This window comes from Lipophrys pholis (genome assembly GCF_963383615.2).
Source record: "Lipophrys pholis genome assembly, chromosome: 4".
Taxonomy (NCBI): Eukaryota; Metazoa; Chordata; class Actinopteri; order Blenniiformes; family Blenniidae; genus Lipophrys; species Lipophrys pholis.
This window is the reverse complement of record NC_137637.1, coordinates 11368643-11395376: the sequence shown is the minus strand read 5'-3', so window position 1 is coordinate 11395376 and position 26734 is coordinate 11368643. Positions and strand designations below refer to the sequence as shown.

The 26734-nt window shown below is 42.9% G+C and overlaps 1 protein-coding gene across 1 annotated transcript in view; it reads right to left on the bottom strand.

Annotated features, from left to right (window-relative positions):
- Window positions 1-10895: 10895 nt before the first annotated feature.
- Window positions 10896-26734, bottom strand: part of cntn3b (contactin 3b) — a gene marked incomplete at both ends in the record, with an annotated part of 79852 nt that continues 64013 nt past the window's right edge. Inside the window, 7 exons of the mRNA XM_080462520.1 lie at window positions 10896-10987; window positions 11551-11716; window positions 12755-12867; window positions 16438-16624; window positions 17874-17983; window positions 18453-18687; window positions 21983-22053. Coding sequence (XP_080318646.1) covers window positions 10896-10987; window positions 11551-11716; window positions 12755-12867; window positions 16438-16624; window positions 17874-17983; window positions 18453-18687; window positions 21983-22053 — 974 coding nt within the window. The remainder of the gene's footprint in view (window positions 10988-11550; window positions 11717-12754; window positions 12868-16437; window positions 16625-17873; window positions 17984-18452; window positions 18688-21982; window positions 22054-26734) is intronic.

Below are 26734 nucleotides of genomic sequence, written 5' to 3'. Positions count from 1 at the left end.
TATGACAAGAAGAACCGATCTAATTTAAAATCCTCCACAGGACATACTTCACAGGTGGCCGTCTGTGTGGCCGACCTGTGGCGCCCACCCGGGTGCTGGGGTTGGTGGGACAGTCTTGGCGTCGTGGTCTGTGTCGGGGTGGGGGTTTGGGGTGGTCGGTCTTCCCGGGGGCCTTTCTGGGCCCTCAACTCTTTGCGCCCCAGCTGCGCGCCTTGCTGGGGGTCTGTTGGCCACATCTCCTTGTCCTTGTTGGTCCGTGCTCAGGCGGGCTTGACCCACACTTGCATCGCCTCCTAAACCACACCACAATCACCCCACACACACCCCAAAGCCCTACACTCGCGGAGCATGTTTTTAACACACTGAATACACCCACAACTGGGGTGAAGGAATCAGGCGGACCAGGGAGGGGTTTCCATTGGGGAAGGCGGCCAAGTAGTGGTGCCCTGCCGCCCTCTGATGGCCATGCACCCAATTGTAAGGCACCACATAGCACCTTAGCTAACACCAAGTCACAGGGTTGGGGAATGTTCCTCGTCAGGGATCAGGAACCATTAAAAAGGAAGGATGGTGACCATGACTTTTCTCGTCTGGCATGGCTTGTGGGGCCCAGCCCCCTCCCTGGCCGGGACACAGTAATAGGACTCACAGTGGGGCTGGTTGGTGCTCAATGGAGCAGGTCCCTGGGCACTGGAGGTGGGCGGGGGCGGATAGGTTCCGCAGATGGGGCTGCCCCCTTACCTCATTCCTTCTGGGTTGGTGTCCGGGGCCTCGGGGGTGATGACCGCTGTGCCTCTGGGTCTCCGGGCTTGCGGCCGTTCTCTCCGGTCCTTCAGGTGTCTGGGCGTTGGGTCCTGTGGCCCGTGGCCTGGGGTGGTGACGGTCTGGGGAGCTCCGCCACGCCTGGATCAGACCTCAGTACTCTTTTGGTAGACCCACATACATGGATGAAAATCACTCCGGCTCTTGACAAGACCCACGGACATGCAGAATCCCCCCAGGACTCACTGGGCATTGTTGGAAAACACTGGTTATCTGTATCTGTCACCTTGGTGGAGATCTAGACCACTGGTGCCATTGTCGACCCAACACTTAGTAACCCCTCACCTATCCCTCCGACACACACACACACACACACACACACACACACACACACACACACACACACACACTGAGGTGTGACACTACCCTCCCAGGGAGGGTTGGCGATGGTCACTAAAATGCCTCAAAAAAACCAAACAAACACCTATGATGATCACTGATTCTCCGAGAGCTTGGCAAGATGGAAATGTAAAACAGATGTTTTAAAAGAGGAGAAAAAAAAGAAATTGTACAGATTATTATTATTAACTCTTCATTTTCATTCTGTGAAAATGTTATTTTTGAGGGCCTAAACATACAAAGCTTTTTGCAAGACTTTGCACAGTCATCCCGCCTGACGAAAAATGTGAGAGTTTGGAGGAATCACACACGACTGGAAAAATGGCTCAACAGTGCCACCTGGAAAATCTGAAAGATTCAGTCCCCGGATCCCAATTCACCTAGAGCTACCAAAGTTGGCACACACATGTAACCCCCCCTAGATGCACAAAAAAGTCTGGTACACACACACACTGAAAACTCAACAGGAAGTCTCAATTTATTTTTCATATATATTGTATTTTTGCAGATTTTGGACCAAATTGAATTTTATAGAAAGAACTAGTCCGAGGGGGTAATTCCAAATGACCTGAAAATTGGTGTTGTGATAGAATAGAGATTGCTGAGCAAAGAATATCAAAATGGCACCATAATGTCTGAAAGCTTGGAAAAAATAGACGTTTCGCCACAAAACAGTAACTGTAATGTTAAAACAGTAAGTGACGTGTAAAAGGTCTTAACATCGCTTGATAGGCATCAAACGGCATCAGAGACCGGCCCTCATCACAACCATATGATTACTTTTGCTCGTATGCGATTTGGCGGTGTGGCAATGGCTAATCGCACCATCAAACAGGAAGTACAACGTTAATAGCCTGTTCATGGTCAGATCGGCCTCAAAGTTGACATATTACATAAGAGCCTGCCCCTCATCACAGCTACATTATAATGACGACCATCAGCTATAGCGCCACCTGATGTAAACAGGAAGTACGGTCTACATAACCTGTGAATTGTCCAACTGACCCGAAATTTCCCAAGCCTCATTAGATGACATACTGTACATACGCCGACTGACAGTCTCAGTCGGAGTCCCGCAAGTAGCCATTCAAGGCTGGTTGCAGCTTTAAATTCATTTTATGTTTGTGGCAGCGCGGCGCTCCATCCGATCACTCCATGGACAACTCAAGCAAACGAACATGAACCACCATTTCCAAGAGATTCTTCTTGTTCAAACAGTATAATGACCACAAATCCCTCATTTGAATACTCATTTTAGCATGGTCACTCATCTTCATTGATAATCCCTTTAAAACACAGGTGAACTGAGATATATTTGTGTGAGCATGCCATTTACATGCAGGATGTTGTTACCTGTTCTGGGCACCATATATCACTGATGTCAGTGTTCTTGCTAAACTGTTGACAAGCAAAAACAACGTTTCCCCAAATAAATGGGAATCTTACGTCACATCCTTGAAATAAATGTGGCTGAATTTATTGGAGCATGCGGAGAGTATTGCAACAGTCTCTCTCACTTGCATCAACATAGAGTTGTTTTTGTATTCACCTATTAGTTTTAAAAATTTTCTGAAAGAAAGCAGAGGCTATAAGGGAGGAAGGTCAGATTCTATGAAGAAATATGAAGCATTTACTGTGTAGAAATTCTGTCACATAAGAAAAAGCATTTAGCGTTGGATTTTGTAATTATTTATGGTGAAAGGACTTGTATGAAAGCCCAGAATGCTTTAATTATAATGTCTTGATGCACACAAGTGATTCAGAGATTCATTGAAAAGTATGAGATGACCTTATACTATTCTTAAAAAAATGTTGGTGAAAGCAAATACACTCTGCAAACACGTTAAATCGCACAGATTCTACTTGTCATTCGCCAGCCGAGCCGGTTCTGCTGCTTTTGAAAATAACTATGTTAGCTTGAAAGTGAATGCTTTGTAAAACATATGAAATATTCCTTCTGTGTTTGTCACCGTGTATTTGAAATGATTCACTAAAACTGTAGGTTTATATTGTGTTTTTAAAATGGGTAATCGACCGCGAGAGCGTGAACCGCGCTGCTCTACAGAAACACTTTGATCCACATTGTATCTCATTACAACAGAACACTGGTGGTGATCATTTACATGCATAATAGATTGCAAAACCTCATATATATTGTAAAAACCAAACATTCAGGGTCAACAAGGGTGAAAGAAAACGAGCAACCTCTCTGACATAAAAGCATGTCTTGGAATCCCACAGCTTACGTTGAGATGACCTCCGGTCAAATATAAAGAAATCGTCTATTCTTCATAGACACTGTGCCTGAGCGGGGCTAATGATGGGTAAAATGCACAGCAGAGGAGCCCGTGCAAAGCTGTGCTTTGATGAATCGGGTGATTATATTCTGAAACACTCCTTTGCTCTACAAACTGCTGTGGCATTAAATAATCCCGTTTAGATCTCGCTGACTATAAAGGACCCGCCTTGCTGCAACGTGTGAATCCCACATGCAGAAGCTTTCTGCCGGTTTGGTTTAGATTACGGGGGGAAAAGCGCTTCTAATTTAATCAAGTATGACTATGATGTTAAAGTTAATCTATGTGAAAGTTAATACTCTTCATTTACACATCAGGCTTTCACTTGATGGCTGTGAAAACCCTCCAGCGAACTGCCATGAATTATTCACCAGCAGGGTTTTGGAGCTCCACAGGTCTGTTTTACTTTACACCCAGAGTCAGTGGTGTGTGGGAATTCAGAAATCTACCTTTGTTTTTGTTGTTTTTTAATAGAAATATACACAAACATTGCAGAAACTTTCCCAAAACAATCTCTATACAGGTGCTGGAAAAAAAGCTGGCAAACGGATCGAAATCATGTCTCTGTCCTTATATTTTAAGTGATTTGTGCACTTTTAGAGCGGATTCATTCTCGAACTGACATTTCCAGTGAAAAAGCATTTTTTTGGGTGATTTTGTTTAAAAACTAAAAACAAAACAGCAATGTAGCAACTGTAACTGGTATAGTGGGAATCTTCCTATCCAAAGGTGGCTGGTTCGATTCCCGAGTTTGTGTCAACGCGTTCCAAATTGCTCTCGATAGAGGACAAGCTTCTTGCGTGGCAGCCATTGGGGTCTGAGAATGTGACTAACTCTGAAACTGTAAGCGAATATAAGGGATGTCTGTTTATTTGAAACTTTTCAAATGTATTAACAAAATCAATGTCGCGTTTCCTTCAGGTGCTAAATGACATTAAACATACCAAGCAGTCAGCATGTCTGAGATTCTTGTTTTGAAATGGAAGCATGTGAAAGACTGTCTTGTAATCATGTAATCTGCATGAACCAACCACCTTCCAGCTAAAGATGTCACAAATAGATCATTACTGAGGCACTGGAAAGCAGGACACAGGAACACAGACTGAAGCACTGGTGTGAATGGTTGTGGTCGTCTCACTCTCCATTGTGAACTGTATAGCTGATTGGCCTTCAGTGTGAGGCGCTATATTCACTGGATGACCTCAGATTATGAGGCTCCTCCTGCCTTAGGCCCCGTTTACACGACATTGTAACCGCAAAACTTTCTTCACTTTTGAGGGGCCCATTTACACGGCATTAGTGTTCAGATACGAAGTTTTTATATCGGCTCCCAGGATGGAAAGATTCTTTCACGGTCGCGATTCCCCCCTGCAGAGACTGCCTGGAGGCAACAGAGCCTGTTACTGCACATGCACATCTCTCCCCCTTCCTCCTGCTCATTCAGTTGTAAACAAACATGGCGGCCGCGTAGTGGTACGACCCGCGGTCTATATTCTAGTTTTATCGTCCAGATCAGTAGTTTAATAGTTGAGACTCACCCCTGATAGCATCTGATGTGTCATCAGTCCATGCGGATGTCGGGTGCTCTCCATTTTCTTCAGGTTTATAGAGTATTGTTCTCTGTACACACTTCTGTGTAGTTTAATTACAAAATCAAGCAACAGCGCCCTCCTGTGGCCCGGCATACTAACTACATCGTTGTCTCTGTGTCCGCTGCTGCAGTGTAAACGCATTCACTTTTTTTTAGCAGATTAGGTGTTGTCACGTAAAACGTCGTGTAAACGGGGCAAGTCACACCTAGTAAGAGATCTCGATCTCATTGGGCTTTCTTTTCCTGGTTTAATAAAGGTTTAATAAATTAAAGAGAACTTCCCACACAGAAACACAGGTGAGCCAACAAGAACACGCAGAAAATGCTCAATACAGTAGATACCACAGCCACCGGGCAAAGACAAACACACACTCAGGCAGAGGTGAAATGCATCAGGGCAGGAAGCAGCAATCAGACATGAGGAAAGAAAGTTAACGAGTCTGAAACCAGAGTCAGAATCTCAAAACGAACATAAGAAATTAAGTCTTAAACATGGCCAAACATATATTTAAAACCACCAAGACTACAGTTGGGCCATTGACACTGTTGAATCCTTTATATAAAACACAAACCAGAGTAAGCTCGCCCTGCCGCTGAGTGATGGCATGATTGGAGAAAGGTGGAGAGCAATTACCAGTGACGTGCAGTCAGGGTAGCCAGTGCCGACCCAAGGCTGAATGGAAATGGATGAAATATTAATTGTGATTATTTGTTTTAATTCTATTTACAATTAATTACAATGTATTTTTCAATTTCCGATAGCACACAGTACCTATAGATTTGAAAGTGTGAGCATTTTGTGCTTTTCATAGCCCACATGACTCAACACTGCTATTTCCTGGTATGGCAGAGAGGCTGCACAAGTCAGGGGGTACGTCTGAATTGTCCCTCCCATCTCCTTATCAATTGACTTTACCTTCACCCCTCATTTACGTAAAAAGGCAGATTGCTACGTTGTTGTTGGATGTAACCGTGCTATGCTAAATGCTATACGTAAGTTCACAGTGCATTAGTGAATTGATACAGCGCTGCTACGCTCTCCAGCTAGTTGGTGGGTTAACAGGCAGGATGACAGCGCTAGAGACGATAAAGAGGAAAAACAGCAGCTTTTAAAAGATGGGAGGCCAACACCTGAGCTACCAGACCTTCAGCAAAGGAAAGGTCAGAAAATTGTTTGTGCTTTCAGTGAGTTGCACTTTTTAAGTATTGTAGCACAAAGGTGCAGTAATGTCTGAAAAAAAAAGTATTTTATATGCCAATGCGACTTATATATATTTGCATTGTTTGACGGATGTGACTAATAATTAGGTGCAACCAACAGTATGTTGATCTATTACTACTCAATCTGTTCAGTGCTCACATTTAAATGCAAAGCATGGATTAAGGAAGCTTTGCTTCAAAGTGATGTGAATGTTTGACAGATTAAGTTTAAACAGTTTGACCTACACGGTCTCTGTTGACCAGAAAAGTCCCAATGCAGTACTTAGAACAATTTCTGCGGCTGCATTACTTTGCTAAATATTTATAAACCTAGCAGTTTGTTCTACCTGAAATTACACGTCTGGACACAAATCTATCAGAGTAATTTAAACAATGATAATACACTTCAAAATAATGGATTCTAACACAAGACGTGGTCACAGACTCAAGTTTAAATGTAACATTAAACGTGTATTCATTTATTTGTTTTAATACAAAAAATAAATAAAGTGCTAATGCGACTGGGTTTCGTAAATGAGGTTTCATTCATTTGGGCCGAAGCAGGAAGGAAGACCAGAATCTGGAATAAACATTTTTATTAAGTTATAGTTTTACAAAAAAATTCAACACAAATTCACAAACAATGATTAACATGCACAATTTTAGTATACAAGACAATACAGTTACTTTTCAATATGAAAATTCCCTTCTACTTGTCAGTATCTCACAGAGATCATTGATTAATACACCAGTATTAAGGTCAGAGAACACACTATATAAAAGCAGTAAGGTCATCTTTGCTGGCCATGTTTTAAAAAATATATGCAAGCTATTTACACTGCACCAGGTGCACTCCTATCTGAGCATCGGCGGACACAGAAACCAATCTAACTGAACCCACCTCATGGATATAAATAGATATGTAGTTTTCGCATAATCAATACATTTCAACATCGCCCACCGGCTCCAATAGCTTCTTTCACCTACATCCGGTTGTACTTTGTAGTATTCATAAAGCACAAGGCCAGAGACAAGAATGTTGCTTTAGATACGAGAGGCTCAGCTACGACCAACCATGTAAATAAGAGAGCTGTGAGAAAAAACAGCTTTTAGACTATTTATGTGCATTCTTGTCTTTGTGATTGTGTTTGGAAATTAAAGGATTCATTAACGTCACTCCGATCAACACACAAACTGCTTTGAGGCTTCGGCACGGCGCGAAATAGCACAGTGACGTTCATCTGCACAAGCGATTGAAGCTTGGTGGGTTATATGTTGCTAATGGCAAATATGCTATTTGCCCCTAGTGGTTTTATTCTAATCGCTAAGATTCAGGTGGTGGTGGTGGTGGTGGAGAGCCAGTCTGGTGTCCTGCCCGTTCACATCAGCATCAATTTCAGTTTTACCTCTAGCAGACTCAGGCCCTGTTTCAACGACGTTTCAAGTGAAAACGCATCGTTTTTGCATTTTCGTTTCAGAGAAGATCTTCACTTACACAGCAACATTTTGAAAATGATGTCCGTTTGCACGGAAATGGCAGAAATGCTGCAAACCATGTATTTTTCATGTCGGGTCACGAGTGGCCGCTGTTGGTTGTTTTTGCAGTCGCACAACACTCGCATATGCGCATCGGAACAATAGGCTATTAACATGAAAGAAAAAGTGGCGTTTTCCGTTGGAGCATTTTCAAAAAGGTCAACCTTGGGAGCCGTTCTTCAAAGGTTGCGTTATCAGTGGCTCCAAGCATCATTGTTGCGTAATCAGACCCTCAAAACACCATGAAAGGTTTCCATTTTCACTTGAAAACATTGGCGTGTAAATGGGGCCTAAATGCTTAAGCGTTTCCTTACACCATGTGGTGGACGATGGAATTGCGAGTCTTAATAGATCGGGGCTCATCGATTTGCTTGCTGAGTTTTGCAGAAATCCCTGCGGCACAACACTGTCATATTAGAGATGTTAAAAAAGTTATTTCATCACTTCATCATTTGTTTTAATCATTGTAATTTCATTAAAAATGTTCCCTATTGTACGTTTAAATCCTCACAGTTCATTCAAGAAACTGAAAAAAAAAACAAAAACACATGGGTGTTTGTAACCATCAAACATTTGTGGAGCTGCTTCTAATTCCTACCAAACATTAGGGCTTAATAAAAGCAGATATTCCCACACAGCCAGTCATTTTGTATTCCCGAGCTGAAAGCAACGCCAGCAGCACAAAAAAAAAGTGACAGAAGTCGAGCTCCGCGTGGAATCTCAATGCCTTAAATGCTGGTGTGACTGGGATTTTTCTGTTGTCTGGAGACAAAGATAGCAGTAGTCCTATCGCTGGAGCGCAGCGCTGCCCAACAGTGGGTTTATTTCAAAGAACAGCTCAAAAGAATCAACCAGCTAATCGATTTCAGGTCACGGGTCTGATTCAAAGTCACAATCTACCACTACAATACAAAATACTTAAATCTGAACAGCAAGTTCTGTGAAAAAAACCCGAAACAAAACAAAACTAAGCCAATACATTGAGATCTCTGTTCAAACCGAGAAGGAACACAATGAGAATCCTTGAAAAGTAAAAAAAAGGGAAATGCCTTTAAAGTCTGGATGTTAAGAAGAGAGGTGAAGGACATCTGAAACATCAGCGACTGTAACACAACAGAACAAGTGCAATAAGAAGTCGGCCATCAGTCAATCAAGCAGCTGAATTGTGACAGCTGTAATAATGGGGCAGGAAAATCAATATCCCATTGACTGGTCTGCAGCAGTCTAATCAACGAGCAGAGGGCTTTATGAAACCAGTCAAGGAGCAGATAGGACAGCCTGATTATGTCGGCCGCACTCGCTTTTTACGAGGCCTCTTGGGTCCGCGCACCTGTTCAGACGGTTAAGTGAGGACGTCCAGTCACCTTGCATCAATTCCTTGTGCTTTCATTCGACTTTGGGGCGGCAGATGCGCGTGTGCGGAAGGGGAGGGGGTGTGAAAGAGTGCAAAATGCAGACGACAGCTTCTCGCTAACAACTGTACGCAGCCCCGTGTTCGGCAAAGGCACAGCAAAGTGTCGCAGTTCAGCTGACTGCATCCCTCCATGCCAACATCGCCGGGACCTCAGCAAATCGGCTCGTAATTCTGGCTTTCAGACAGACTCGTCCTCATGATAAAAGGGCGTAAAAAGTAGCTCCCTCAGCAGAGCATTGGGCTTCCCCCCCCCCCCCGCCCGCTTCAGTCTGGTACGAATTCCACTGATGGAGGTGAGGTGGTGGTAAATGACAGTCGAGCCTTTAACTCTATTTCCAGTCAGGGCTCTCTCACCGTGGTATTCGCATCAATTATTCTGATGTCTTAATAGCCCATAAATTATAATACGGATGGAGTCATACATTTATTATACCACAGGCCATAAATACAAGGACTCAACCAAAAAAAAAAAAAAGGAGATTCTGCCATATATCTCAATCCGTTGCGGCTTTACGAAAGCTTCCAACCCTTTTTTTTGTCTCAGGTGCTCCAGCGTCTCAATGAAAATTTAATCAACATACCATTTCCAATAATGGGTTTTCTCTACATTCTAGCTTCTTTTTTCAAAGAAGGGGAAAAAAACGGAGACTGCCTGAATCTTTCTCCCAAGGTAGATGAAGAGAGGGGAAAGAAAAATAAAAAGATCGGACTCTAGTGAAGGCACTGTTATCTCATAGTCTGTTGTGCGCCGGGCCGGCTGGTCGTCTGGGGTGTAGACGGTATACATGTTCCGCGATATGAGGAGCGTATCTAGAACACAGGTCGTCTAAATGTAGAGGAGGAACGGTACACATGGGATACGCTTGACACAGTAACACCGCATGTCTCTTTTCTCCCTCCACAATCCAGGCCTTTCCACTAGACTGAGAGTGCGGCGTGTGATAGGCATTTATTATTTAGAGGAGCATGAGACAGAGAGCAAAATGGTGAGATCTATCAGGGTGTTGTAGGGACAGGGGAGGAGGGGCTCGGAAACAGACCTCGGGCTGTGGGGAGAAATGGGTTTCAGGCACAGTTATATTCAATTTGCGAATGCATCTTTGATATATTTGACAAAACTTTAAGCCTGAAGTGGACAGAGTTTTTTTTTTATTTGTATTTTTTGGCAAAAGCTACTCAGAAAAAAAAGAATTACGGTATTAGCAATAGGGATGTATAGAATAATGTTTGCCTTGATGATAAGGTGAATTCCTTTATGGGGAATGTACATAGGGGTTAAAGAGAAAAGTAAGCAGTCTCAGTCACCTACTTTGGTATTGACTGTATGTGAGAAGTCGCGGGGGGGGGGGGGGTTTAAGGCATTAGTATCGCTATAGATACTAAGATGATGAATCGCGTAGAGATCAGAATTTCTAAGCCTAGGGGGAGGGTGGCACTTATGACGCTGGAAGAAATACCAAAAAGATATCATGCATGCAAACCGTTCCATCACTATCTGCTGTCCTGTTCAAATAAAAAAAAAATTGGCGTGTGGTCCCTTTAATAGTTCGGTCCTTTCCCAGACTTTTCCCAGTCTTGCCACTGAAAGCCCGGGCCATGTGCCAGTCCAGTGGAGGGTTAATGTGGGACAGGCTGACTGAAGGGGGCTGTAGAGGAGAGGAGAGAGGGAGTGCGCTTCGTAGGCTGTGATTGGACATCACCAGACGGAGGAGAGTAGCGCGCTGATGAGGATGGCCGAGCGGCACAACAGACTGAGGCGGCTCGCTCCGGAGCCCCGCGCTCCCATGCCTGTGAAAACCACAGAAAAAAACAGCTCATGAAGAACTCAGAAAATATCCCGCTCTCCATCAAAAAGAAGGAAAACCTGCAGTTTGCTGCTCTATCTCCCTTTAAATTTCATCATCAATCAAAAGCCAACAGAATTCCACCCCCCCCACCCCTTTCTTTTTCCTCATATTATTGCTGGCTTTCAACAGGAGAGGCTATTTAAGTATCGTAAGAAGATAAAGTTGGTATCACATCAAAGCAAACTGAGCCGCTTCGCCATTTTGCACAGCGAGGGGATGGGAGCACAGACACTGCTTTATATGCTGCGGCGCTGTGCAGCCAGTCAACAAGGAATAATAACCCCAATGGCAGAGATGGATGACACCGCGCACGCATTTCTAAAAAGGTCGCATTTCTCGCACTCGAAATAAGTCTATTACACATGGTCGGAAAGGGATGCAATGAAGCCAAATGGAATGTTCTCTCTGAATTATTGAATTCTCACTTAAGCTTTATCAGTGGCCAAAGAGAGAGAGAGAGAAAAAAAAGAGGGACAAAAAGAAAAGACGGAACAACAAACTCACTCAATTTGTGGATGTGGATGGGTTCGCTGCCCTCGCCTTCGCCGCCCTCGCTCACGACCTTGATCTGAATGAGATAGTTGTCGTTGGCTGCCAAGCTGAGCTCGGCGGTGGTTTTGGTGGTGGCGATCGTCTGGATGTCGTTGTAGCGGTGCCTCTTCAGCAGCACCTGGGGCGGGGAGTACAAGATGGACAGTATGCTGTGATAATCACATTTATCAATCAGATTTATACGAACGGATGAGCTCAAGAAGTCCAACATTGGAGTTATATTGGACCTACAGGAATGGACGTTAGGTAGGAAATGCTAAGCATTGCAGTTTACTTCAGGGGTTGTATTTGAATCATTAAACTAACAATATTCATTTAGTAAAGAAGGCAAGCGTTCCAACAAGGTATAATGTGCAAAAAGTGAAAAATCTGAAAACTTCTGGAACATTGGGTGTACAAAAATAACTTGTTCGAGGAGGGCGGTGCTCAAGGGGTTAAACCACTATTATTGATAATACCTTATGAAGGGTCTAAGGCCCCATTTACACTGCAAATTTCAAGTTAAAATGGAAACTATTTGTTGTATTGTGGGGGTCCGTGGGCAGAGCCACTGAATATGCAACTTTGAACTCTGAAAATGGCTTCCAAGCTGTAAGTTTGCAAAGATGTTCCAACTCCGTCTGCATGGAAATGGGGGAAAGTGCAACTTTTTGAAAAGACAGTAGAAATGCCGCAACTGCACACGTGCGCCACGGCTGCAGTAAATAGTTCTTCTGTACATGCGCAAGTAGATGGAAAACAACAATAATATTTGGCTCCAGAGTGTAATGACTCCCAGTTCATAATATCCTGGGACTTGGTAGTTTTATATTTGCGAACCACCTGAAACAACAATCCAACTTTGGTTGTCTGTCCGTACGAATGTCTGTGTACTCTCATTGTTAGTGTTTATAGTGTGTGTGGTTTCATTCCAAAAACAATCCTTCTAGTGGCCCAACATGAAAACTACATTGTTTTCAGCGTTTCTGCCGTTTATGTGTAAACGGATATCATTTCCAAAACACGAAATGTTTCTAAAGCAAAAACGCAAAAAAACGACACATTTTCACTTGAAATGTTAGTGTTGAACCCTTCCTGTAGGAGAAAGTGACTGTGGCCTCTCATGAGTTAATTCTGAAGAAAAACCCGGGGTGAGTTGCAATGAACCGGTACGTACCAAATACCCGGTGACCTTTGACTCCGTCTCCATGGCTACCACGGGGTCCCAGTGCAGCGTGAGTGTGGAGCCAATCATTGTCCATTGTATGTTGAGTGGAGCTCGATCTGGAGCTGGAAAAGGAAATCAGAGGTCAATGAACGGGATATGTTGCTGACTATTTTCTGTGGTTGTGTCTCTGAAACACTTGCATGCACAAGGAACAATTTGCATCCCCGGATTAGGAAGACGTTTCACTTGCAAAACAAATGAATTGCTGTTTCACCCGAGCACTAATTAAGACACAGCGAATACTATGCAAGCATCTTAGTAACCAGCAGCAAATAGACAAAACTCTACCAAGTGTTTCGCAAACACGACTGGACTTCAGATTTTTAAGAAGTTGTACCTCAATTTCAGCAATTCTGGTGAAGACTGAGCTGATAAATAGGAAAGAGAGATGAAGCGTCTTCAGGACTTCAACAAAGTTGTTTTGGCAAAAGAATTACGTGTACCGTGACTGAGCTGACTGAAAACCTCACAGCATGTTATATATGCAGCCAAAAAACAAGATAGTGTGAGACCCCTGTGTGCCTGTGTTTTCAATTTGAATTCCCTACAGAGAAACTGCTTATTGTATACACCAGAATGCCTGTCATTTCATTTCTATACTGAGCCAAGGCAGTCGCCTCTAGCTTGGACATTACATGATAATGTAACTGATGTCTGCAGTCAAAGGCTTTGGCTCAGTGCTTCAATATGTGAGTTATATAATCCTATAATGATATCACCACGAAAGACGGGCAACGACCATCATTTGGAGAGAAATTGATACTTTTATAAAGCTGTACTCTTAATTCTCCTCTTACATACACCTAATACAAGACAAAATGACATTGAGTTGTCCAACAAGCCAAGAAATAGGAAATAGAATTTGGCAGGCTGTGGGATTGCCATAAAACTATTGTAATGAATCACCGTAATCAGTCTTGTAAACTGTCCTGTGTTATTATCATAACCTAACCTTAACTTTATCAAATTTTTGATACCTAAACCAAGTCTACTCAACCAATGAATTGACATAACAGTCAAAAGCAGTATAGTGTAGAACAGGGTGTCAAACTCATTTTACTTAAGGGGCCACATACAGCAAGACTCAAGTGGACTGGACCAGTGAATAATTACACTATAATGTATAAATAAATAGTACTCTAAGTCCGTCTTTGATTTAGTGCAACATAGTATTAATATTCCATTAAGAAGTTCACATTGAATGAACTATCTTTTTACAACACATGACAAATCCTACTAAAGCAGCAATACGAATCCACAGCTGTGCCCAGTGTTGGGAAAGTTCCGTTTCTACATGAACTAGTTCAAAGTTCAGTTCACAGACTTTAAAGTGAACTAGTTCAGTTCATAGTTCATAATTCAAAATGTTGAACCAAATTCACAGTTCCAAAAATTAACTAAGTTCATGGTTCTTTATTTTTCAATATGTTGCTGGGAGCTATTACCCTCAGAATATTGGCATTTCCACATTGTTGCCACCCATTCAGTCCACACTAGCAGCCAGCTGCAGCTTCCCACCACTACACTTTAAGTACTGTGATTTCCGGACTATTGAATATAAGCTGCACCTACCAAATTTAAACAGAAAAAAAAAAAAAAAGAAATATCGGAGTTACGTGATGCACCTGAACGCATCACCCACATATCAGTGACAAGAAGCTCATTAACCCTTAAAAAGCCGAGTCATCCGCCGCAGGGCTAGCGGCTTATCGTCCAGAAAGTACGGTATTCATAGGAAGATGAAGTGTTAATGGTGGAGGCAGAGTCTGAGGTGGTGCTGCTGTCTTCCATTTGTTTTAGCCACGATGCTTCACATTTTGATGACGCATGCGGCGGTGCCAATCTGTGTTGGCTGCTGTTGCCAGATTGGGTGTTTTCCCCCTACATGATATGGCCCGTTTACGGTGAGCTTTAGCCAGGTTTTCGACTGCAAGGCTCTATGGAAATCTGGCATCCTCTTAAACAACGTTAAACTGAGAGAGCGCCGTTCACAAACCCCAGAATGAGCGCCGCTCACAGTGACGTTCATCAGGCAGAAATACAGTACGTTAAGTTCACGTTCGCCCAAAATATGAATGAGTTTATGAATGAGCGTTCACTGAACTCCTTCAGGCACAACACTGGCTGTGCCATCGTTGAGCCTTTCCTAATTATAAACCACACTAGATAAACAATCATCTTTCCTCAAGCCCAAACCAACTCAGTCAACAAAGTCAATGAGAGTTAGCCCAGGAGTGTCAAACATGAGGCCCGTGCAGTGATGCCGGCAATATGACCCTCATATGACCACTTTTTTCAGTAACGACTAATCTAACATGTTACTCTCTCCAAACCAGTGACCAGATTAAAGTTACTTCTCCATGCCACTGTGCGTTACTATTGCAGCGTCACTCTAACGGTGCATTCGAGTAACACAAAAGAATAGGAACCAACAGAACATCGTCATTAAATCATTGCCACGACAACACAAGTGCAGAGTTGTTTCACTATTTTTTCTAATTTTAGTTATTCAAAAACATGTTTTGGCAGGAAGCACGTTAAATATACTCAGCGCCAAAACAAACATAACCTGGAATGACAGAAAAACCAACCGGTGGACCAGAGAGCAAACCAAAGTAAAAGACATCATAGTGTGCATCAAACAACAGAAGTGGAAATGGGCAGGCCACATAGCAAGAATGAAAAGAGGAAAAGATCTCGAGGAAGAAAACTTGCTGGCAAGATGCTCTAAATGCTATGATGGGTACCAGCTGGGGAAGGACAGCTCAAGACAGAAAAACCTTGGAAACATTTGGAGAAGGCCTACATCCAGCAGTGGACTATCTAAAGGCTGTTAATGATGATGACAAAAAGTTGAACATTTAAAGGTTATTATGGTACTTTTAGAAGGACAGGATAACCTGTTGTTGCCTGTCTAAGAGTCAAGGTGTAAGACTGTAGTTGAAAGCAACTGAACCTGCTTGGAGATTTGATTCTCAAGATCTGGTGAGGATTTTGTTATCCTGAGCTCTAAGCCAGGTCAGATGGAAGTGATGCAATCTTTCAGATGGAAGGTGAAATACCTTAAAATCTTAATGGCATTCACCTTTTTCAATAATTAGGCTGACAGTGAATGCCATGACCACTGTATCAGTTGGATTCTTAAATTTGATGACAAGTTGTTCTTTAAAATTTACATATTAAAAGTCAAACACTTATTCTCAGTGGATAGCATTCTTTGGCTCAACTTTGTAATTATTGCAGTTTTTTTTACAGTTTTCTTTTTCCTGTTTACATTCAAAGACTTGATCTTTAGCTAGAAATTAGTTCTGTTTATTCAAACTACATTGGACAAAATGAATGTCTTTAATCCATCTTCCTGCTGTGCTCTGGAGTGCTTGGAATCATTCCTCCGTCTTCAAGGGCACCTCAAGACCGCTCGGATTCACTGCAGGTGTAACGCAGTTGGCACCGGGCCTCCTTGTGCGAGGATGGAAATCTCTCTTGTCAGACTGATTTTCATAAGCGCCGGCAACAAAGCCTGAGAAGCGCTACGCCTATCAGGGCGAAGACAGCGCCACGTCATGCGACGGGCTTCGTGAATGGGTTTCCATTTGGAAGAGCTGTGAATGGCCCTCCGGGGACGGACTCACGTGGTTTCTTTGTGGTGTTGTTGATGGGTGCTGACTGCGGCCCGGGGCCAGCCGTGTTGAAGGCGGCCACAGAGAGGTAGTACACTGTGTTCGCTTTCAGCCCCGTGATGTTCACCAGCGTGTAGTTTCCAGTTAGGCGCACTTTGCCAACAGTGTCAGGCTTGGTGTCGTCTTCCCAGTACACGACCTGGCGGCAGAGAGAAAGACGGTTGGGAAAGGAAACGTTTGCAGGCTCAAGCAGCCACTTTCTGATAACGCGTCATTGAAATTCATATTCCTCCGTGAAATCTGAAATGCTGTTTGTACTACAGAAGTATAGGGAAGGGGAGATGCTGGATTATACATTTTTCACCAGTATAGTCTCAATTAGTGATGCGCATCCTCACGGCCGCACACAGTCACGTAAACAGGGCATCTAGAGGTCACACAAATACTGACCACGGACAAGAAAAATCCATCTCAAGTATTACAATTATTAAAAATGAAGAGGGTATGGAGAAATCTTTCAAATTTTTTCAAAAAAGCACTAATTGTACTGACAAATCACAGATTTCTACTGCAAAGCGAGATTCCCCCGCTCTTCCAGACACGATGCAGATCCTACCTTCCCCGAGGCTAATAGCCGACTTCTACAAGTGCCGGAGACGTGATGTTTGCAGAAGCAAACTGATTCTAGTCTGAGCTTTTCTTTGCATTATCTTTAATATTCATGCTTCTGGTGCTAACTGGCAAATTAGTTAAATCAATAAGTAGCTAAATTCAAACATGGACGCAGCCCTCTGGGAGATCCGTGGTTTGTAGTGGATTGTATTTCCAATTTGTTATCAATTAAAGCTTTTGTGTGGTTAGAGCTGGGATTCAATTGATGGTAACACAATCCTTTGAATGTGAAAATCCCTGACGGTGTGTGTGTGTGTGTGTGTGTGTGTGTGTGTGTTTGTGTGTGTGTGTGTGTGTGTGTGTGACCACAGCATCGTTTCCATACTGCTGGTCGATTGAGATTCAGCAGCTTGGATCCACTTCAGGACCTGCGTTTGGAGAAAGGACAATGTGGCCAGTGCTATGGCAACTGCACAGCTTTGTGCTGAAGGGCCAGAGGTGACAGATATTGAAAGAGCACCAAGTCCTCTTTGCATTCTTGAAAAAGACGAGGGACTCTCTTTTTTGCTCCTGCGGAGGTTTCTCAGTCGCCGCAATTGAAGGCCCTTTGCCGTGATATTATTATTATCGCTCAGGACGAAACCTCTGCGGAGGTACACGGGACGATACAGTGAAATATTATACGTCAAAGATGGAGGGAAACTAATTTAAAGGACAACAGAAGGATGGTTATCCTCTGATAAACAAGCCGCGGGGAAAAGCTCAATTATCATCTTATTTGGGGAGGGAGGGGGGAAAAAAAGAAAAGAAAAGAATGACTTTGCAGTGAGTCATACCTCATATCCAAGCACTCTTTCAGGGATGGAAGGGATAGCTTCCCAGATCACTTCAATTTGTGCTGCAGACACACTTCGAGCCCTAACCCTCTTAGGAGTCACGCCGGGGACTGCAGAAATAGAGCAGAGATGCAGTGAGAATCCCCCCACACACACACACACACACACACACACACACACACACACACACACACACACACACACACACACACACACACACACACACACACACACTAATAGCAATAAGAGTTAAGGCACAGAATAGACCTGTAGTTTCACTGAAAAGCTATTTCCCCCGCTCTGTTTTAATGGGATCTGTGACTGACATCAGGGAAGACTATCTGCCCGGCAAATTCAATTAACAGGATACCTCCCTGACAGCGCAGCGTGGTAAGTGTCTGCTAGGATTTCCTGTAATCTACCAGCACGATAACTAATATCCAGTTGACATTCCCAGCTTGAGAGGGGTGGGAAATAACAGCACAGGAAGAAAAAAAAAAGAAAACTCGTTTCATGATTACTATTCAAGGTCAGAGTTATAAGGAGAGAGATTAGAGCGTATTAAACTGTGAAGTCTACCTTCCTCCGCCGAGTACACGATGCCGATGGAGCTAAAGGGCCCCTCTCCACGGTTGTTGTAGGCTCCCACTTTGACGTCAAAGGGCGAGAATGGCGGAATGGTGTCGTTGCGGAAGGAGTAGCGCGCCACGCCCGGCGTGGAGATGACCGCCCGCGTCCACGTCACCGTGCCCACGGGCCGGAAAGCGATGATGTAGCCGAAGCCCTCTCCGTTCTGCAGTTCCTCGGCCACGGGCTGGGAGCAAAACACAAAACTATAGTGATATTAAAAGGCATACAGACAAAGAAACAGACAGGCCCGCCTCTGCACCGCAGTGTGACTTGTGATTACTGTGCAGTGAGTGATATTGTTGAGGTTAGAAAGCAGAGGTGTGACACGTACGGCCCGCCAGAGAGTCCAATCCGCTGTTGTGAGAGTTGTGAGAAATTGACGGCATTGTATTTATTTGATCGCTTCAGTCTATTTTATGCGGCGAATCAGTTCAGGTGATCAGAATTACTACACAGATGTCGGAATGTGTCAACATGAAAAGTAATTTCTTTTGATGCCTCTGTTATAAAGATAACATTTCGTTATATCAGAAAGATTTGCAACTCAAGGCCTGATCTAGTAGAGTTATTAAAACAGGTGCAAATTGTGGAATCTGGTCTACTAACAAGACGGTACTAACTGAGGAAAGTGCCTGAACGTGTCGAATGACTCACACCAAACATTCAGTACATTTAGAGTAACTGTCCTCATGAATCTGGAATATCAAAGATGCAAGCCAGAAAAGACTGCAAGGACTTTATGCTGACAGATTAAGCACAAAGATTCAGCAAAAAATGCCACTGTTATTGTGGTGAGAGTCATTTTCTCAGCTTACTCTAGAAGACTTTTATTTGGACTTTTCCTGTGTGTTGTACTCCTTGGGTTTCCCATTCTTTCTGAATCTCTTGTGTTACAAATTGTTCTCATGTAAGCATGGTCTATGCCAAGGGTCCTCAATTCCGGGCCTCGAGGGCCGGTATCCTGCATGTTTTAGGTTTCTCCCAGTTGCAACACACCTGAATCCAATAAGGGGCTCCTTACTTGGCTTTTTTACAAGCTAGATGATGACATCAACATCAGATCGAGGTGTGCTGAAGCTGGGAGAGAGCTAAAACGTGCAGGACACCGGCCCTCGAGGCCCGGAATTGAGGACCCCTGGTCTATGCCATACAAAAAATGCTCATTTTAATACTGCTGTTTGCTCGAGAGTTTAAGGCAATGCTAAAGCAGGGCTGTTAAACATATTTTAGTTGCGGGGCCACATACAGCCCAGTTTCATCGTGAGTCTGCTGGATCGGTACAATAGTGCTATGATAACCTTTGAATTTTAACTCAACAGTCCTTTCTTTGTTTTGTCGCAGCGTACATGTGAAGAAAATTTCTGCAAAACCCAAACAATTACTACCCCAAATTACTGCAATCTCAACATGAAGCCAATTTTAAAGAAACCTTCTGGTGCAAACTATAGTGAGCTGTTTTAAGAAGTTCTCCTATAGCTGTTACATTATGGGAGTTTTTAAAAACTTACCCCAACAGCATGGCTTTGAGGCTAGTTTGATAGCAACGGGACGATATATTTCAGCATCACTCACTCTTCTGGAGTCTCAGTGGTCTGTTGTGTCCACTAGTCTTCAGAACATTGTTTAAAAAAATCGGTGTTTTCTTTTATATTTGAATTATTTTCTTGGTGGTTTTTGGAGATTGGAGCATCTTGTGGGTCTGTCTTTGCCAATGAGAATTATGTTTGACATCGCTTTGCGAAACGCATGAAAACCGAGTATGAAATTTTGTCCACTTTATGAAGGATATCAATAAATAATGCTCTAAATGGGATGCATACATTTTAAGATCAATTATACAACAAAATCATATTTACAGATTTTATGGGATACTATGGGAATGTACCTTTGGCCTACTAATTGAGTATGTTTAAAGGTTTATCAAAATTACATTCATTTCACTATCTGCAGGTCAAAACTCACTAGATTTCTGCAAAAGATCACTGACTCAGTTATACCATCTGATGAAGTTCATGCAAACAAAACCTACATATATAAATGCATAATTATTCATACAGTCACTCCACATATGTGCACAGCAACATTTTTCATAGTGATGTTTTCTCCACTATAATTTAAGATTGAAAATATCAATCATGTACACTGAATGGTAGAAAAAGATTCATTACTAAAGCAAAGCGATAACACATAACAGCAGCACCTCTCTCAATGTTTAGCATGTCTTAATGATCATATATTATTTGATTCTCATCAATCTATGGTCAAAACCTTGAAAGAAACAAGGAGAAGCCAAAATAGCACCTGTTGGTCATCATTATCTCCTTTTCGAGCCAAAACATTGTTCTTTCAGTGTGTGTTACTGTGAGCGTCACCAGCCCTCCTGTGTACAAGACCGATTGTAAGAATGTAGTGCCACACCAAAGTGAATAAAATGGGGAAGAGGCAAGAGACAGACAGGGCAAGAGAAATTGAAGAGACTGGAAGAACAGGCAGTGTTACTCGAGTAGAGCGTAGTCCAAGCTGCTGTATTGACTCCAACACAGCTTTTACCAAAGGTTGGAGGGAGCATATAGGAGATGTAGGGGTACTATTGATAAAAAGTGGTCCAGCAGAGGAAAGGAGTTGGAATCCTGTAAACAGCGAGCATCAGCAAAGTTAGTTTGCACCTCACCAGCATCTGGCAAAAGATGTTTATTCATTTATTATAGATCATCCGTTAAAATTCCAAAAAGTTTTATTACGGAAAATCAAGAACACAAGCTGCGGTGTGCTGCGCACATGCTCCAGCCTGCTGTGGGTGAGTGTCTCAGTCATACGTTATGTATGACTGATACACGGTACATATCATGTTTAGCATGTTTCATCTCTGGGGTGTGAGCCCTGAAACCCATGTAGCATATAGCATGTAGCACCACTCGGAGTGAAATCCTGGATCTGCCTGAGCTGTATCAACTAATGAGAGACATCAGGCAAACTCTGCTGGTCCAAATGTCTCCGGTAAATAAAGTTGCTGCGAACAAGCTTTCACTTTCTCTTGATATTTTGATCTTGATAATTTATTGTCATTTTCAATAATATCAAAGAATCTCCAAACTGCTAACCACGAGCGCTTTCCTGTCCACCTGCTGCTGACATGGCTGGTGTTTTCACCAGTACTCTGTGCAGTATCGGACCCAGTACCCAACTTCAGTGCATCCCGACTTCTCAGTGTCCTCTTTGCTTTCCACACTCACCTCTTTATCGTTTTCCTCTTAAGTAATCGTGACGAAACTGAAACACTCCACAGAGGAAGTTCTCTCCATCTGTAGCTACTTTTAAAGGGCGTGTTGGAGAGAGAAATGGCACTCAAGAGGCTGAGCCAGATGAGAGGTGTCTCCCTCTAACGTGGGTCATAAAATTGCTCCCATTCAATTCTGCACAATTAAGCAAAACCATTACGCGGCGATGGCGAGAACAGTAAAATGTGACAGATGACTTACCTCCCATGTTATCACTAATTCAGACTTTGTGCCGCCTCCACCTCCGACATCAGTGGGAGCCGTATCGGGAACTGAGGGGTAAAGCCCAGAGGGGAGCAATTAGAACACAGTTTACAAAGCTCAACGGAAGCCTCCACTGTGCTCGTAGCCTTGTGACAAGGCCGCCCGCTGCAGACGCCGCCTCCTGTTTCATACCCCCTGCAAATCCCTCACTCCACGCAAACACAAACATTTCAAGAGAATTACAGATATTGCCAAAATGCTGCCGTGCATATGCGGCACGCCAAGACGTGTAATATTTTGCAAAATGACATTTGACTCAGCCCACTCCGTTTCTATTCCCAAACGGCCGCTTGTGCACCGCGGCATGCCGGCAAAAATGACAGTGTAGGTGGAGGGAGCACTCAAGCGTGTCCTTATAGTATCCTTTGGTATGTGGAGCCTGGCTTTAGTGAGCGGTGCTGATGTCTGATGCCCATGAGTGTTTAGTCAGTCGGGGTTGAATGGGGAGATCACACTTTTCTACCATACGATCATTGCCAAGCCTCACTCACTTTTCTCTTCTTATTTCAATTTATTAAAGAGCATCCATTATGCTTTCCTGTGTTTTTTTTTTTTTGTTGTTGCCTTGTTTACCATAAAGCACATTGGGACGTCATTACAAACATCATTGTGAGGTGAACCACATGTTTAGAGCTTTCTGAGCTGAAAGCCTGGCTAGAACCAGATTTTAGCCCAGCAGATATTTCCTGGTTCCCAACCTTTTTCCAGAGAAACCCACATTTTTGCTATTGTTAACATAGGCAACAATTGTGTGTACAATTCTTCACAACACACTGTATGTGAATTAATACTGAATGAATTTGCAATGATGAGTTACTTTTCTCTGAGGATGAACTCTTTGGATTTACACAGCGTCCCGTGGCGTTTGGTGGACTGGCGCTGCTTCAGCCTGCACAGTTTCAAACTTTCAGGGTTTTTTTTAACCACAAATGATGCATTCAGCTCTAATTTTGCCCATCCTTCAATGAAGACAATATTCTATGTAACGCTTTCAATAGTCTCACTAATTCTTTTTGATGGATTCGCCTTTCTTTTGAACTCAACACTTTGCCATCTATTCTCCCTGTATGCTGCAGACAAGATGTTCACATTCAAAAAGCCCATGTCCTTACAAGATTTGCCAAACCTTTAAATTGTAAAATTTTGGTCTTTTTTAATGCCATTAATCCCCTCTTACACAGAAACTTAGTAGTTGTTTTTTTCTCCCACAAATTAATCCATTATTTAAGAAAAGAAAAAAATGATTATGCTACTTCAGATAAAGAGTGACTATATCAGGTATAGCCACATATACCCTGGACTACACCACTGATGACACCTCCTGCACTTGAGGACGACCTAATTCTCAATTCAATTGAAGTGTATTGCAATGAGTGTTTTTATTCTGCACCAACACCAGAGTCACATTCAGTTATTGTCCGAAACCAACAGAGGTGGATAACTCATATTGAGAGCCAACGGCGGCTGAAAACGTAGATGGAATCTGGTGCATGCACCCTCTTCTGAGAAGAGATTTTACTGGTGATATGAACATTCCAGGCAATGTTTAATGGGGTCATTCAGTTTCCTGTTAAAGAGAAAAGAAATGCATAAATCTATGGTCAAAAATTTCAATGATCACAACAGGGCACCTTTTCACACAATTTATAACCATTTAAATTACAATCTATTGTTATTTTCACAGAATTTCTATCTGTTCCTGTATTAACTGCAACTCAAACGAATCTGCTGAAACAAAGTGGAGCTTAATGTGCATATGGAACAAGGTCATGCTTTACTTTCGACATTTGCATTAAAAATTAGTCTATAAAATATTCAATAAAGCATCCAAGCTCTCTGAGCAGCGACGACAACTTTTGGATGAAGCTTGGGATTTTGTTAACTTTCAGCAACCCAATTGCAATTCAGTCGAAAAAAGAAGGAAAAAGAAAGTCTAAGCTTGAGAGCCTCTAGAAGCTACACAAATTGTTCAGCTCTTCTGAAGTGAACAATTGATCTTTTGATCAATCCTCAAAAATGAAATAGTCTTCAACGCTTTGTTTCTTTTCTTGAAACACTGGCCAGGTGAGCCATTTACTCTCTTCATACAGTGAAAAGCACTGGACACAAAAGCAAAGTTTACGCTACGTTTCAAGTGAAAACGATGTCCGTTTACACAGAAATGGCAGGCCATGAGCTGGCGCTATTGGTTGTCTTATAAATGAAACCACACACATGCGCAGAGAACAATATGCTACAAACATTAACGATGGTGAGTACACTGACATTCAAATGGACAGACAACCAAGTTGCATTGTTATTACAGTGACCCACAACTATAAAACTACCAAGTCTGGACTGGGACTGGAGATGGACTGGATATGGACTGGGAGTCATGACGCTTTGGAGGCTGCCATTTTTGTTATTGTTTATTTACTCATGTGCAGGAGAACTAGTTACTATGGCTGTGGTGCACATGCACAGTAGCGGTGTTTCACAAAACCCGTGTTTTCCTCTGTTTCCATGTCAGACTATTTTCAAAAAGTTGCATTTTCTCCAATTTCCATGCGGACAGAGTCGGAGTGTTTTCGAAAAGTTCCACTGTGAGAGCTGTTTTCAAAAAGTTGCGTTTTCAGCGTCTCCAAGCACTGCTGTGTAAACGAACACCCAAAAACACAATGAAAGCTTTCCATTTTCACTTGATACTTATACTGGAGTGATCAAGTTTTTTGATGACAAAGCAAAATGATTACGACAACATTGATGTCTACACCACAGTACTGGTACAGGAGACATCAGTGATCTCACACCGTCACGTATGTGTACTATTAATGATAACGGTTGTGTCTTGTACGCTGCACAGTCTGTGTTCTGAAAAAAAAAGTGTTTGTCTTTTCTGTCATGATGATTCACTTGTTACATTCACTATTGTCGAGCTGCTGTCTGGCTGTGCATCTGAAAAAAACCCAAGAAGCCTCATTTCATGCTGAAAATACACTGGAGCAATGTGAACGTGTGTCACTGTGCCTCTGAGTGACCTGGTCCCTTTACTGTTGTGCAGCATTTAGCCCCATCTGCAGCGAGAGCCTTTCATACGCTCCCCAATTGTGTTCCACTTTTCCTTTTCTTGTAACCATCCATCTCACAGAACGATTTGGCTAAAACCTAGATGGAAAAGTGTGCAGACGAGTTGCGAGGATACTTTGAGAGTAAGAGTCCCACCTGCAGCTTTGAGCACTTTCAACTCCAGTGGCGTACTCTTAACACCTACATGGTTGAGTGGAGACACACAAATGGAGAATTGGAGCTGCTGCTTCTTGGCTAAATGTGCCAGCACTATGCTTTTTGGTCAATACATTGGATTAGGAAATTAAATTTCTGTTTGTATGGTCCAACTTGTGACGCATATCGCTCTCATACAATGATGAACCCCTGTGAGAAGTTACGATTGCTATTTCTATCCAAACTTTTGCAATTTTATAAGTTCTCAAGTCAAAAAACCTTTCCAATTGGAGAGTTTTGCAAAGGGTCTTTGATGTGCCTGCTTTTATATTACCTGTTTTTTGCTAAATACATAGAAATGATCAAATTTAAGAAGACACAGACATTGATTGACTCATTGCTGTTAGTGGTTTTGTCACTGGTCAAGTTGACTATTCCTGGCAGTTGAAAAGAGGGTCAGCCGTCCCTTTGAGGAGGGAACTGTTTTATTCATGTGTTCAGCCCTGGGTTGAACATCTCCTTGTAGATTTTATGCTATTTTTGTTGTGTTTAAGGCCATGATATTTTCAAATGTTGGCTGTTTGTGGATTATTAAAATGTTACATTTGAAATTCATGAAAGGATAGGTCACAATCTTCTCAGATTGCGTGTGTGTATTTAACACTGGAAGACTAGCAAATAACATTGATGGTCATATATATATATGAACCAAACAGATTTTCTTTCTAATTCCTGCCGGCCTACTGTCAGTAATAGTGCCAGAAATCTGTAGAACTGGAGGCTGAAGGCAGGAGAGAGAATCTGTCAGTTCAATTGCATTCATTAACATAGCCGGGCGACAGCAGGTTATTTGGGATTCCTTCTCCTGTCTCATGAGTCGGCGACCCGCGGCTCGCTCTTTCCTTTGCTGCAGCTCTTTGAGTCTCGGTCCCACTGCAGCCGGAGCGGGCCAGGATGGTACGCTAGGGAAAAGCGCACCCGGACCCAACTCTGTTGCCCAGTCCCACCACAGAGAGTGCGGTTAAAATGTAGGAGGAGTTGTGAACGCGACGTAACGACGCAAGTATGTAACATCATTACTCAACACTAGTCACGGGACCAACGCGGAAATTCTGGCCGCAGCTCCGCGGCCGTCCGAGTAACGCCGTGAGCCTTAACTCTCTGAGACAAACGTTCTCATTCTGAACAGCAGCGTCTAGATCCCACTGAATCTCCTCTCCTGTTATGGAGAGGAGCATCTGAACCTCGTCGGAAGACTGCGGTGCTGTGGAGCGTGCTGATGTTTCAATAAACCGAGTCAACAAAACAACCAGTGTGCGCAACCCGGCATATGAAAACAATAACAAGAAAGTTCATGGCAGATGAGATACTGCTGCTTGTTGGGAGTGACAATCGTCACTGCCAATCAGAAGACGTGTAGAGGAACGACGCTGATGAAGGTCCTTCACTTCTTCACCTCACGTTCAATAATCAGGATCTACACAACAA